This window comes from Tyto alba, unplaced genomic scaffold (assembly GCF_018691265.1).
Source record: "Tyto alba isolate M040663 unplaced genomic scaffold, T.alba_DEE_v4.0 Super-Scaffold_21, whole genome shotgun sequence".
Classification (NCBI taxonomy): Eukaryota; Metazoa; Chordata; class Aves; order Strigiformes; family Tytonidae; genus Tyto; species Tyto alba.
In genome coordinates this window covers 18,021,143-18,035,199 of record NW_024881295.1, presented here as the reverse complement: position 1 = coordinate 18,035,199, position 14,057 = coordinate 18,021,143, and the positions used below count along the sequence as shown (strand labels likewise).

At 42.5% G+C, this 14,057-nt stretch overlaps 1 protein-coding gene across 1 annotated transcript in view; it reads left to right on the top strand.

The window, feature by feature from the left end:
• The window catches only part of TMTC1 (transmembrane O-mannosyltransferase targeting cadherins 1), a 148,029-nt gene that overhangs the window by 74,394 nt on the left and 59,578 nt on the right, over positions 1 to 14,057 (top strand). Inside the window, exon 9 of the mRNA XM_042795478.1 lies at positions 9,913 to 10,034. Within this exon, the coding sequence (XP_042651412.1) occupies positions 9,913 to 10,034 (122 nt within the window). The remainder of the gene's footprint in view (positions 1 to 9,912; positions 10,035 to 14,057) is intronic.

Sequence of the window (14,057 nt, the reverse complement as noted above, 5' to 3'; positions counted from 1 at the left end):
TAATTCAGAGCAAGATGATCTGGAAAACTAATTTGAAACAGTAGCTTTCGTACCTGACTAGTCTGGGGGAATTTATTGCACCTCCTACTGCTTGGCCCTTGTCTTGCATTAATACTCATGACCAGTGCTATGAGGGTACCTTAAGGCGGTTCACAGCGCTTTCTACTTGTTCAGCAGGAACATGTAATGATGTTGCTCGTGTCTGAGGAGGAAGTGCTACTTCTATTTCACATCAATTATAAAAACAAACTCTCTAGTGTCCTCTAGGATATACCTTTCTAAAGGCTGTGCTTTGCTGCTCCTATGTGTGACATGGCTACATATGGTAGAGGAAACTGATGATATTCAGGTTATATTCATTACATGCAACTGAGATACATATTATTATCCTGTTCTTTCATATGCTACAGTTGGTTGTTTTTTACTTCAGGCCTAATTTTAATGTACTACATTTCTCTGCATAGTGCTTTTTAGCCAAGACAAGGCATTTTATACCAAATTATTATGACTTTAATTTGTGCTGTAATTGGCATCATATTGTCATTTATCTGATGGTCGATATGTATTCATATCATTAAAGCATATTCCTCAGTCACTTGCAGACTATATTTCTTATCTGACAATGTTTAATACCATCAAGGAGAGGAATGCATTTGTGTCTTCTCTGTGTGTGCGTGTTTCTGTTGTTTTTTCTAGCACTCATTATGTGTATTCTGTCATGCTATTTACTTTACCCTGCACTCCTGAGACCTTTGCCTTATTTCCCAGGTTTGGTATTTCACTAATAAATCACAGCTTATGGACCTTTCTGGGGAACAATCGCCTTTTATAATATTCTGCAGTAGTATCAGCACAGTTAGAAAGTATGCCTAGCAAAAGTCATGTGCCACAACACTTCCAGAACAATACCTGCTTCAAAGGCACGGCAAGGTGAATAAGGCTATTTATCTGACAAGCTGGAAACCACAGTCATTTTCATAAAATGTCCATTTAAAATAAATCCTGCTTTCATTTTCCTGAGGGCCCACTTGAATTCCTTCCACATCGAGAGAAGGTCAGGACTGATGTTCTTAATCCTTAGCAGCGAGGTTTTTCTGTGCTGCTTCTGTTAATGTTTGCTGCGGGGAGAGAGTAATAAGCCAGGAAGACTCTGTTTAGTGAAAGCTGGAGGAAAGGGGGGAGCCCTGCGTGCCTCGCTGGCCATGTTTCTGCTCTGTCGAGTGCCGCAAGCGTATCTGCTGCAGGTCCCAGATGGGCTTGGAAAAAAACACGAAAGCCTTCCCAGGGTGCTTGCTGTGCCAGCTGACAGGCTCAAGCAAAAGAGAAAACCTTCCTCGGTCTGTATGCGATTGCAGTTCTGAATTTAAAAAGCAAGCACAAGAACTATCAAAATACCTTTTGCATCAGATTGGTTTTATTTTTCTTGGTAAACGTTTGAAATAACAGGTTTGGAGTGTGGTACTCTGAGTAAATACAGCCATAGCTGAAGTAGTTCTGATTTGGCTCACCGTGAAGATACTCAGCATCTCACCAAATGGGCTCTTAACTCCTGCAGGAGTTTGTCATGCCGGGTAGGTCATTTTCATAGGTGCAGGCTTTTCTGCCACTTTCAGCATATTGACACTAAATTACTTTATTTTCAAAGACACTTCTTTTGTTTCTACCATTTTCTTCTGATTTAAGTTAATATTTCAAGGCCCGCTCAGAGCTGAAAGGTTTTGGAGTGGCACAATAATAGTGGTGAGTAGGAGAGGGTAGGTGGAATGAGGACCAAGAAGTTTACAGCTGGGGGAGATAATGATGCTTGTTGTGGCTACTTGGACTTACTTAAATAATAGGGTGCCAAACTATTGTGTGATTTTTGTTAGGATCCTCTTGTTCCATGTTACTTAAGAGCAAACTCACTATGAATAGAGTTGCTTTTCAAAAGATCATGCTTTTATGTATAATGCAACCAGTGTGCATGTGCTTAAATTTTACGTTCTTATTTTTTTCCTTTTGATTTCTTTTTTTTTTTTTTTTCCCCACGTATTGAAGCAGCCTGCAGTAACAGAATTAAAGGAAGGAGGGGAAAATAGCCACAAGGTCAAAAGCGTTATTCTAATTACTGGAGCAATTTGTTGACTTTCCCATTTCCTTTTGGAATGTTCCATTTCTCTTTCAAAGATGCGTGTGTTCCTGCATCCTGCTCAAATTGGCTTGTCAAGTGGAATTAGATGTTGCAGAGATTAAGGATTGGGAAAATGAGTTTATATCTTCAGGGAATTTTAGAAACCTGGGCAAGAACGACTGTAAACACACGGCTGAATGGATGGGTAGCTGAGGTCTACAGGAAAAAAGAAAGTAGTTGTCCTGGGTTGAGTGAGTGGTGGAGTTTTTTGGTGGCAGGGGAGAGGGCTATTGGGGCGCCCCCCTGTGAGAAGCTTCTCGAAGCTCCCCCAGCTCCAAGTCAGCTCCACTTCTGTTTGGAAAATTGAGCCAATCAGCTACTCCTCTGCGATAACGTATTTAAGAAGGGACGTGGTGACGGGCAGGCAGGCTTGTGAGGAGGAGTTGCTGCAGCTGCATGAACACCAAGGTCAGTGGAGGAACGGAGGAAGAAAGGGGGGGGGGGAGGTGTGCCAGAGCAGAGACCCCCCTGTATCCTGTGGTGAGATGGCAGGGCGGCCCCCCCTGCCACCCATGGAGATCTACAGTGGAGCAGACATTGATTTATGGCCTGTGGCTCCTGCTCGGATGGATCAAGGTTCTGTGCCCGAAGAAGGCCGGGGTCTCATGGGAAAAGGCAGCCCTGCTGCTGTAATTCAGTGCTGGGAGGATTGCAGCATGCGGGGGAGTCCCACGCCGGAGCAGCTCGGGAAGGGCTGCAGCCGTGGGAGAGAATCCAGTCAGAGGAAGTTAGTGACCCATGACGGAGCAGTGTGGGGAACACTGCGGCCCGTGGGAGGAATTCAAGTCGGAGAAAGTTTGTGGAGGACTGTCTCCTGTGAGAGGGGGACTACGATGGAGCAGGAGGAACAAGTTCCGGACACTCCCCTCACCGAAGATGAAGGAAGTGGCAGTGCTGACTGCACCCCCCATTCCCTGCCCCTGCGCCACTGGGGGAGGAGGTAGAGATATCGGGAGCAGAGCTGAGCCCGGGAAGAAGGGAGGGGTGGGGGGAAGGTGTTCTCAAGATGTGGCAATGCTTCTCACTGTCCTACTCTGTTATGTGTTGTTAGTGTCTGTAATAAATGTATGTTCTTTTTTTCTTCCCCTAACGAGTCTGCCTTTTGCTCGTGATCATAAAGGGGGATTTTTCCCCATCCCAGTCCTATCTTGAACCCCAAGCCTGGCTCTCTGTCCCTTCTCATTGCCAGAGGGGAAGTGAGAGAGTGCTGCTGCATTGTAGTTGGCTGCCAATCAGGCCCAAACCACAACAGTAGTAGATATCAAAATTTTACTTTAAGATACTAAAATAAAGAGTGAAATATCAGTAGAACATACTTCCGTGCCTTTCTGAGGGTTATGAGATTGGGAAAGGACTACCTTCTGCTTTTATTCCATAATTGAAAGCCCGATTTCCAGAGCTGTTGAACATCCATGGTTCACAGTGATGTAAGTAAAGTTTTTGGCACTTTCAGCATTTCTGACAAATAGGCTGTTTTATCTAGTGGTACAGAGCAGGACTTGCTTCCTTATGGAAACAGAAAGTGTACGATCTCATTACGGTGTTCTGAGATACATGCCAAGGATTTCTTTTCAGATAATCCTGAGTTAGGAAGCCAATGATACCTTCAAGGATTTTGATTAATTTTCTGACTGGTGGATGTTTGCCTGTATACCAGTTCCCGAATAGGTGCTGTTGATGGTGAACTGGAAGGTAGTTTTTGTTGTTGCTGAATGCTCAAAATAGGATCAACGTGTTGGGTAGTTAATTAGTAGTCAGCAGTGATGGTCAAAATAGCATCAGAAATCTCCATGGCTTTCAACTTGCAAGTATAAAACTTGCTTAATTTTAGGCAGTAGTAACTGTGGGTGACTTAATCAGAATTAGAGGATCACTAAGGAAAATGGAGTTATTTTAGAAAGACAGTGAGTTGCTAAGCCTGGCATTCAAGCAGCTGGCACTACTGTAGATGCTGATTTTCTTTTTTTTTTTTTTTTTTTTTTTTTCATGAGATGAATAAAACTCCTTATAAATCGTAGTGATCACAGAATTTGTGGCTCTTTTTTGTAGGAGAAAGCTGATTAAGTTGGATGTCTGAGCCAGATTTGAAGCTGAGCATTTACCTTTTCCTTACCTGAAAAGCTGTTTCAGCTTTTCAGACCATCTATTGACACCCGACTTGTGGCACCTCTCGCTGGGAAGTGGTAGCACAGGCAGCAGAGTGAAACAGCTAAAGCTCCATGGTGCCCTCCTGTTTGGCCGCAGAAGATAAAGATGTACATGTCCCATCCTGATTTCTGCCGGTGACCTAACGGACACCGTGCTGATGCTACATGGAGCATGGTACAGCTCTGCCGTGCCTGCACCAGTGAGGTGGGACTTGGGAGCACCCAGTGCTTGCTTCCACGAGCTTTCCATCAACAGATCTTTTTTTTCCTGTGAAGGAATGAATCCCTAGAGTTGATTCCTGATTAGCTTAAGTTTGCTTTTTATCGCCTTATGTATGAATGCAGAGTGAATTTGACATGCTTCTACACCATCCCTTTTATCTTTAATACCATATATATGAGTATCTGTTTGCAGATCCTGACCTCTTGCCGGGTGAGATGCTGCCAGTGGTTTGGTGCAGGCCGGTGAGGAGTCATGTTGCTGATCTGCTTGTGGCATCACGAGTGACTGGTACAACAGGAACACAAGAATTATGTTTATGTGCAGTCTGTACTACGAGTTTGCACAAATGGATGTTAGGAATAAACAGAAGTGTAATCCTCTGGTCTACAGACAGTCATGCACCTTCTTTGAATCTCTGTGTCCCTTTTGATGGATAATGCACTTACCTCCTAGGCCTGAAAGCATTTGAAAATGTGTAATAGCAATCAGCTATTTTATACAGCCATGCACTACCGACTAGCTTTTCTGCGCTTGCGGTCAGATGTTCCAAGCATAACATCTCACGGGCTGCAATGAACTGTCCAGAACAATCTGACAGAGGGTGATTTATGCTTTTGGTAGGAAGGAAGTCTTTACTCCATGGAGCTGTTGGTTCTAAATGGTGGATGGGTGACACTTGCCTCATTCTCAAAATAAAATGTTAGAGGAAGAAATTAAACCCATTTCATTGCTACCTTCCCATCCAACAGGCAAGCATGTATAAACACCTTCGGAAACATTCCAAGGTAGAACAGAATGGGATTTGCTTGAACTTGTTTGCCCAGCTGCTGTCTTCCTTGAGGTACAACCTTGACCAGCCAGGAGGACAGTTGTCCTCAAAGCTCCACTTTCCAGCACCTCAGCCCTTGGAGGTGCTGGGGGATGTGCTCAGACGATGCTTTCACAATGAGAAAAATAGGGAATTTACAGTGGGCTTCTGCAAGTCCATAGTTCATGACAAATAAGTCAAAATAATCTGCGTACCTCCAGTGCTCATACTTTGTGGGCTCCGGCTTGTAGAAGGCTTGTGATTTAACTGTAGTCAGTATGTATTTATTTGTGGCTCAGGAATATCTCTTAGATGTAATATGTGAGGATCTCTTTTAATTGTAAGCTCAAGACTTTCTCTCTTTTCCCGCAAATTGCCAAGGAAGCATTTTTGAGATTTATTGATGTGTTGATGGTTTTTAACCTTGGAGTGATTCTTTGCTATTTTGTTTGATGTATTGTGACAATTTTTTGCTTTGCCTTTGAGAGAAGTGGTGTTCTTTAGTTATTTGATAAGTCTATGAAAAGTAGCAGGTAAAAAAAAAAATATTTTTTGTTGGTTTTTGGTTTGTTTTTTTTTTGGTGGTGTTTTGTTTTTGTTTTTGTTTTTGTTTTTGTTTTTTTTTGTTGTTGTTACAAATAGTGAAGGCCTAATTGTAATTAGAGGTAGTTGTGAATTTGAAAACACACATCTCCTCCCTGCCCCCCCCTCCCCCCCACATGCCATAAGGAATGCTATTTTGATTTGAAGTCAGTTTGTCTTTAACAAAAGGAATCATTCTAAGGTTAATTCAAAGGTGTTTCATTTTTGTTTTTGTTCCCCCGCCCTGAAGACCTCTGTGACAGGTAGAAAGGTAAGTTTTATATTTCCAAAAGAAAGCACTGTCTTTAAGAGGAAAGGAGATGTCTCTCTATGGAAGGAGTGAAATGATCTATAATTTCTAGTCCTAGCTTTTTTATTTTAGGGAAGAAGGAAGACAAACAAAATTGCCTATTACTCTTTAAAAGCTTTTAGTAGTGCTCTGAGCACCTGAAAGATGCTGTTTCTGCCACCTTAGCTCAGTTACCTCTTAAGTGGGCTCATATGACCAGAGTAGTTAAACCAAATAAATGGTTCCAATATTTTTTTTTTCCCTGAAAAATATAACAATCTACAAATCGATTTTATTATTATTATTATTATTATTATTACTTAAAAAGCAAGTAGAGGGCATCTCCTATGGCTTTTGTTGGATGCAAGATCCTGCAGCCCTACAATACCAGTCCCTGATGTTCTTGTGCCATTCTGTCCTGCTTGTCTACTCATTTATGAATCTATCAGCCCCTCCAGGGGAAGGGGGAATAAAAGGTGAATCTGATAAGTAAACTTTGATAGGGAAAAAGATAAAGGAGAATATGATGTCTTATGAGGCTTGTGCTGTTAGCTTTTAGCTGTCTGCGGTTGTCACCTGTGGTACACACAATCCTTTCAACACATTGTGCTATGTTTCTGTTCTTTTTTTGTTTTCTCTGAGCTGACTAGGTGAGCAGATGTTATCCCTTGCTGGGAAGGCAGGGACAGATTGCTCTGCTGTGCCTCCAGCCCTCGCAAGGCTGGGATAGAAAAACATGAGTTTTTCTTGGTCAGGGCAAGGACTGTTTTTGCTCAGTATCTAATCGGTCAGTAGAAACTATTCAGGGAGGTGAGAAATAAGATCTAGCTGTGAATAGGGTGACTTTTTCTTCCAGTATAAATTCTGAACTATGGGCAACCAGTAATTTAGGAATCATTTGTGCCAGAGGCTGCTTCCAAACTGTCTCATTAACGGCCACCGATGAGTTTCAGGTGACCAGCAACCCCATGTGCTCTTCTAGCCCAGGGGCTCTGCCCAGCTTTTCCTTTCTTGGCAGCCGCAAGGCCATGGTGCCAAATACACAAAGTGCCCGTACAAATTTTGGAAAAGTTAGTGGCTGGGTAGAGGAGAGAAACCCCAACTGAGCTCTGAAGTGATGGCAGCACAGGCTCGGCGGCTTGACCTGCCGGCTGGCTGGCAGGACCACACGTAGCACAAAATCAGCCAAAGCCTGGCCTTCAAGGGCCAGATCTTCACAAAAGCCCCTGCCTGAACCAAATGCTTTAAAAAGGATGCTTCCAGCTGCAAGATGGTTCTTGTTTCAGAAATAAGTAGCACCACGGAGGGATCTGCTGCTCCATAAGACTGGTTTGTGAATGCTGGGCTCCAGTCTCTGAGCGCTGCCCAAGGGACTGAGCTGGCAGTTCTCAATGGTATTAGTCTAGAGCTCTGACTGGTTCCAGAGGGAGAAAGGGCACACAATACTATTTTCTCCTTCAGCTGAGTCAATTCCCACATTTTCCTCTTTCCCATTTGGTGTACAGGTTTTATTTGTTTTTCTCCAACATTGTTTCCTTTGTTTATCTGCAATGCTGCAGCCTCAAATAACACCGTGTCCTTCCTAGAGATGTTAACTAGAGGTTGCTTTCCCAATTATGGATTTAACAAACAACAACTGGAGAATATTTGATAGCTGGTGCTTTTGAAAGCAAGAGCACATCTTGGGGACAGAGAACATTTTATGCATGTGCACTCCCTTTGACCCAACATACCTTCTTGTGCCTTCGGGTCTTTGTTTTTAAACCCCCAGGGCAGAGCGGTGGCAGCAAATGGGCACCATAATTAGGCCAGACAAGGTAGGAAGGGAATGTCAAACGGCAGGAGAGAAAAGGATGATATGTCTAGAGCTGGGTGGGATGGAAATTGGAGTTGAGCTAGGACTGATAATTTGCATTCAGAGTTGAGAAATCATTCTTAATCCTTTTTTTTTTTTTTTTTTTCTATTCAATTTTCTATTGTAATTACAAGCCAGAATGACCATTACTGAGCACCTCTGCTCATCAGCTTTATGGATTGGTGTCAGCTTCAGCTTTAGGAATAATGTATTTTAGGTGCTGTTGTGACTACAAGGAAGCACTAGTAACTGTGATTCCAAGACACTGAAAAAGTGGATAATAGAAGCAGGTAACTGTGGTGCTGTTTAAAGCAGATATTGATGAAGAATTCTGGCAACAGGAATTCTGCTCCCCTCTCTGCCTCATGTTTTCTCTTTTAATCAGTGCCAATGCACTGTTTTTGTGATCTTCTGGTTCACCTCCTCTAAGGCAACGTCAGAGCCTCCTGATGTACCCTTGTGTTTGGTACCCATAGAAAATGTTCATTGTCTTTCCCAGAGAATAGGATGAATATACTTTAATACTGGGACTTCTGAATTTCAGCTACTGACTAGGCCAGGGGTAGCTGGTGTCGCAGACCGTAGCTGTGCAAAAGCAAGACATGTTGTGTTCCTTGGCCCCGCATCGTTGTTCGGGCTCTGTTCTTCTATTCAAAAACCTTGTTCAGTGTTTCTAAATTTAGATCTTTCCAGTAAAGAGAAGTCAATCTGCTTTCCAAAGTTGAGAAATGGCCCGCAGCAATTAGAAAGGGCTGCAACCACGAAGTGATTCTGGTTGCATGCGTTTCTAAGTATGAGAAAGCTTCTCCCCGTGGCTGCAGAAGGGCGCTGCAGCAGCTGAGGAGGCAGCAGTATCGCAGGGCAGGAAAGCACAGACATCTGCCCAAGTGATTTAACAGACCTAATGCTGCACTTCTGTTAGCCTGAAGTCACTCTCTGAGATCACCAACGGAAAGCACGAGCTGGTTCACCCTCTTGGGGTGGAGCTAAATCTGAAACTCAGCTTGCCTGAGGAGGGCTTGGGTGTCTCTGTGGCAGGAACGGTGGCTGATGCTGATCACAGCCTCCTGAGACACTTCTGTCGGCCGTGCAGATCACAGTTGTTCTAAATTGCATGTGGCAATTCAATTTCTCCTCAACGAGCGAGCCAACATTAAGGTGGTGAGCTCAAGTGAAGGGCATTAACTGAGCTCAAGTGAAAGACATTAATTTTTACATATAGTAAGTCTCAAATTTCCAACTCTGTATGAGTATGGAGACCTTGTGTGCAAAAGTATCTTTCAGGTTTAGATATTGTCTCAAAAGGGATAAAATGACTGCACTAATGTGCCATTTGGGGCTAGCTTTCTTTACACCCAGTGTGACGGATTGAACAGCTTTTTCTCAGTTATAAACATTTAGGCTTGATCACAGCAGCCTGTGTGTATGTGATACGTGTTTGTGTATTTACATACAGCCACACTGTGGTAGACATGCTAATGTATGCATTCACACTATTCTATACTTACATATTACCAGTATGGGGTATATCTTAAGTACTACCTATGCCATCTCAAGAGAGCCGCATACAATAGAGCTGACCTTGGAAAAGATACTGAGGGTAATGATACACACTGTGGTGAGTGTTTGTGCACCTTCTGGACATATCAGAAGCACAAACAGTGCATAAATATGGAAGAACAGTGTCTTGGAATAATTTCTTTTAAATGCAAAATATATCAAACATTAATCTAAGTTACTTTTTTAATGAATAAGAATCTAAAAAGGAAAGGGGAAAGTTAGTGGTGAATTAAGTTGGATTTTTTAGTTGATATTTGTTTAATTTTGTGTTATTGCAGAAACTGGAACACAAAGAAGTTTTGGTTGGCTTGTTGTTCCTGGTTTTCCCATTCATCCCAGCCAGCAACCTCTTCTTCAGGGTGGGATTTGTGGTGGCAGAACGAGTCCTTTACATGCCGAGGTAACTATTGCAATTGAATTCCTTTCTAAAGAGACCACCATCCCATTTTCTAAAAGCAGGCATGATTGCTTCTTGCCTTTTACAATACTTCAAACTTTATATTGCTAGTCAGTGTGTACTCTGCCTTTGAGTTTTGTCATGATATCATGGGAGATTTTGTAGTCAGTTGAGAGCAGATTGCTTGGCAGGAGCAAACCTACACAAAATCCTTTTTTTTTTTTTAAACATAATTTTTTTTTTTTTTGGTGTGCTTGAAACAGCTCAATACAGAGATGAGGTGTTGTTTCTTAAGGACTGTCCTCCAAGAGTCTCTTTCTTTGTAGCATTATCAACTTAAATTGTCCGTTGTCTTTACCTTAAGGGCAGCAGCTGAAAAGTCAACCTGTCATATTTTTATTGTGGTATTGCTCAGCTTTCCTACTACATTAGGTGGTCAGTAAAAAAGGTGACTCTTGCTGCCCTAAAAGGCTGCTGGCTTCAGTTGTGGAATATGCACATGACCTGCATATGCATCTAAGAGTGGAGGATTTGCAGTTGTTGTAGAGGATGAGGAAAATCCAGCCACTTCTCCATCCCTCAGCCTCTCCCCTGAGATTTCCCTCATCTCCCAGCTTCTAACAGTTGTCACTTCAGTAGTCTGGGTGTTTCCGATTGCGTTTACTCAAGAACAACTTTGAGGTGTTGCTTCTGACATCTCCACAGTATCCAGACCAGAGGCTGCAGTGACAGTCAGAGGACATTCATCCAAGATGCACCAGGCTATTGACCATTTCACAGAATCATATGGTGGTTGAAGTTGGAAAGGACCTCTGGAAGTCATCTAACCCAAATCCCCTGCTCAAGCAGGACCGCCTATAGCCAGTTGCCTGGGACCATGTACAGACAGCTTTTGAGTATTTCCAAGGAGGGAGACTCCACAAACTCTCTGGGCAAGCTGTGCCAGTGCAGTTTGTTCCAGCCATGAGCATAACTGGTTGTTCTTGGATGCTGCAAGTCAGAAAGCCCAATTCTGCCCTCGGGTGCAGAGCATCAGCATCTGTTGTCTCCAATGGGAATTGCCATTGTGGAGCTGTTGACAAAGCACAAGTCCTCGATTCCACTCTGGATTACTTTGTGATAACTGAAACAATAGGTTTATTTCACAAAATGTTTAAGTTGTATTCCTCAGAAGATGCGGATCAAAAAATCCTAAGAAAAATGCTTATAGGTGGTCTTTTGCAAAGCTGTATGCATATTCTGATCATCATTTGTATAGGCACTATCACAAAAGCTCTGCTCACTGGTATAAAACTCAGGCTGTGTAGGAGCTTTTCCGTTTATTACAAGTTTCTTATGCAGTTAGGCTATATCTCTGTGCTCTGCTATATACTGACATGCTTTTGGGGGTCAAATCCTGCTGACTTTATTCACTTCACTAGCCCTGCTTTTCTTTGAGTGTATATCTGAAAGTATAGTGAGTGAAAGTTGTCCCTTGGAGTTATTTTGCAAACGATACCCTCAACTAATGGATCTTGCATCATTTCAAATTAACTTGGAAATCAGATTGCTTTAAATTCATGTAACAGAAAATGAGGAAACACATGAAAGCGCAAAGCTATTAAGGAAACAGTCAGCTGAACACAGGGCTGTGTTGAGTGCTTGCATTTCTGAATCTCAAAAGAACAACTGCGGAAAATACTTCAGCCGTCAGCAGTTCCTCATCCTCCTCCAGATGAGACTGCTGATATAATGAGAGGAGGGGCAATGAAGAAGAAAAAAGGATATGTTTGCACAGAGAAAATTAATCAGTGTTAACATGTGTGCATATAGTTTGTATAATGCTTTTCATCTCCCCGGAGGCTTTGCAAATATATGACCTACAAAGTAGGTAATTGATACTTGCTGCTTTTTTTTTCAGGCAGGAAAACTGAGGCAGAAGGATTAAATGATTTCTCTGGAGTAAGTCTGTGTCAGAGTGCCTGGATCTCATACTTTTCTTAGATCACTCATGTCCTGTTCTGGAATATTTTTTTTTTTTTTCTTACCCCAGGCTGGCAGGCAGCTGGCATGAAAGGGGAAGGCAAATCCTGGCAGTGTGTGGGAGAAGTGGGCAGTTTCCAGCCAAAGGATCTGGAGAGAGCTGAATTCTTGGCTCCAAGTTACCAAGAAATAAGTTTTCTTACATCCTCCAGGTGCAAAATGACATGAGTGGTGTGGGGGACTTCTGTGAACATTCACGACTATGGCAGAGCAAAAGTAATGTGTGAGCTTTGTTTAGTTTGTTTGGTTTTTTCCCCCCTGGGGTTGTGGCAGTTTAGTAAAGACGGCTTTAAGAAGGGCTCACGTTCTTTATTTAGAACAGCCTTTAGCAATTTTCTTATGTTAGATCTTGAAAAGGGCTTTTTCTAGCCTTTGCCAATCCTTCCATAAAACTCAGCAAGTCAGAGGTTGTTGTTCAGCTTTATTTAGACAAAAGTCCTCAATCTGATGGAGAGAACTCAGTGATCTGTGGTTTGGGGATTATGCTGCAAGGTGCTTTTCTAGCTCTGTTTTAAGTAATAGGCTTTTATTAATATTTATGGATGTGGCAATTGTGTATGTGTGTCACAGCCTGAAGTCCTAATTCGGTGTTGCTCCGTAGTTACCTGGGCAAAATGTCAAGCATTTTCTTTTTGATAAAAGTTAAACAAGGACCCAAGGATTTATGTAAAAGGTGTTGTAAATAGAAAGGAACAAGGAATAAGCCTTTTGCTCGATATCTAATTATATGGCTGGACCTTGCTTTCTGGGGATTGATGGGTATTTGGAGCAATTCTGCTACTGTCTGCAGCTGTGCCTTGGGGCAGAGCGATATAAGCTAAGTCAGAATGGTTGAATGTTTTCTTTAATTGGCTTTAGCCAAACAGAAATATTTGGAGAAAATATTTCCTGTATTTAGTTTTCATTTGAGAGTTACAAGCACTTACTTGTTTAAAGCAGGAATTTTTAATAATAGTATTACTTTAGCCTGAAAAAAAATCTTAGGAAAACAATTTCTTGTCTTTCAACTTTTATTTTTCATGATGTTGTTTTCTTATCCTTAAGAGGGGAAAGCTTTTTTTCAGTAGGGCTAGGTGTGTGAAATACATATCTTGGGAGTGGTGGACAGGATACAACTCTATAGGCCACAGTTTTCCAAAGAGGCGTCATAATAAATAGCTGGATCAGTGAAAGACTTAAACCACTGCAGGTCTTTCCCTCTTCAAAACGTGGATGTAGTTCTGCTTGCTGCATATCCACTAATGCTGCTCAGATCACTGCATACAGCCTAATGGTTTGAAAATCCAGAACAACTATGTGCAGCCAGTTATTCTGATCTGTGAGCAATTTGTCTGTGCTTAGAGGAAGAGCTAGTGCTCCTGTTTATGTTGCCCTTCACCATGCAGAAGCTGGAGAGGCAATAAAAACTCCTGGGCCATCCTGGAGCTGCCTGCCCTATCGTCATACCAACAGAGCTGGGGTTGCTCTCACTTCGTGGGATCAGACCTTTCCTACCAGAGCAATTTCTGTGTTTCCCTCATCTTTCACTGCTACCCTGATAGCAGTGGCTCCTGGCTTGGCTGCTGTGTCGTAGCTGGACAACTTAAGATGTTTTCAGATGAGAACCAACAAAACAACCAAAACATTGCTGCATGGCTTATTTCCAATTTGCTGAAAGCAATAGGCGGTCCTGTGGTACCTGCACCATTTTTATGGCAACTCATTCGTGGTGGCTGTTGCAATGAGTGGGTTGCAGAGTACACAGTTGCTTTTTCCCAGCAATTACAGGTTGCTGTCACTTTTTTCACCAGCTCCTCACTATATCAGGAGTTGATGTTTTAAGCCTAATTGTCAATACTGAAAGATGAGATCACTGCTATATACAGGATGGTGTTTACTTCAGCGTCTATCTCAAAATCTGCAAGAAAGCCAGCATCCAGAAAAAAGTGCGCTTGTGTTTTTCAGGAACTTAACACATCATGTTAAAGCTTTCCTTGTGCCATAGCAAATCAGGGACCACATGAA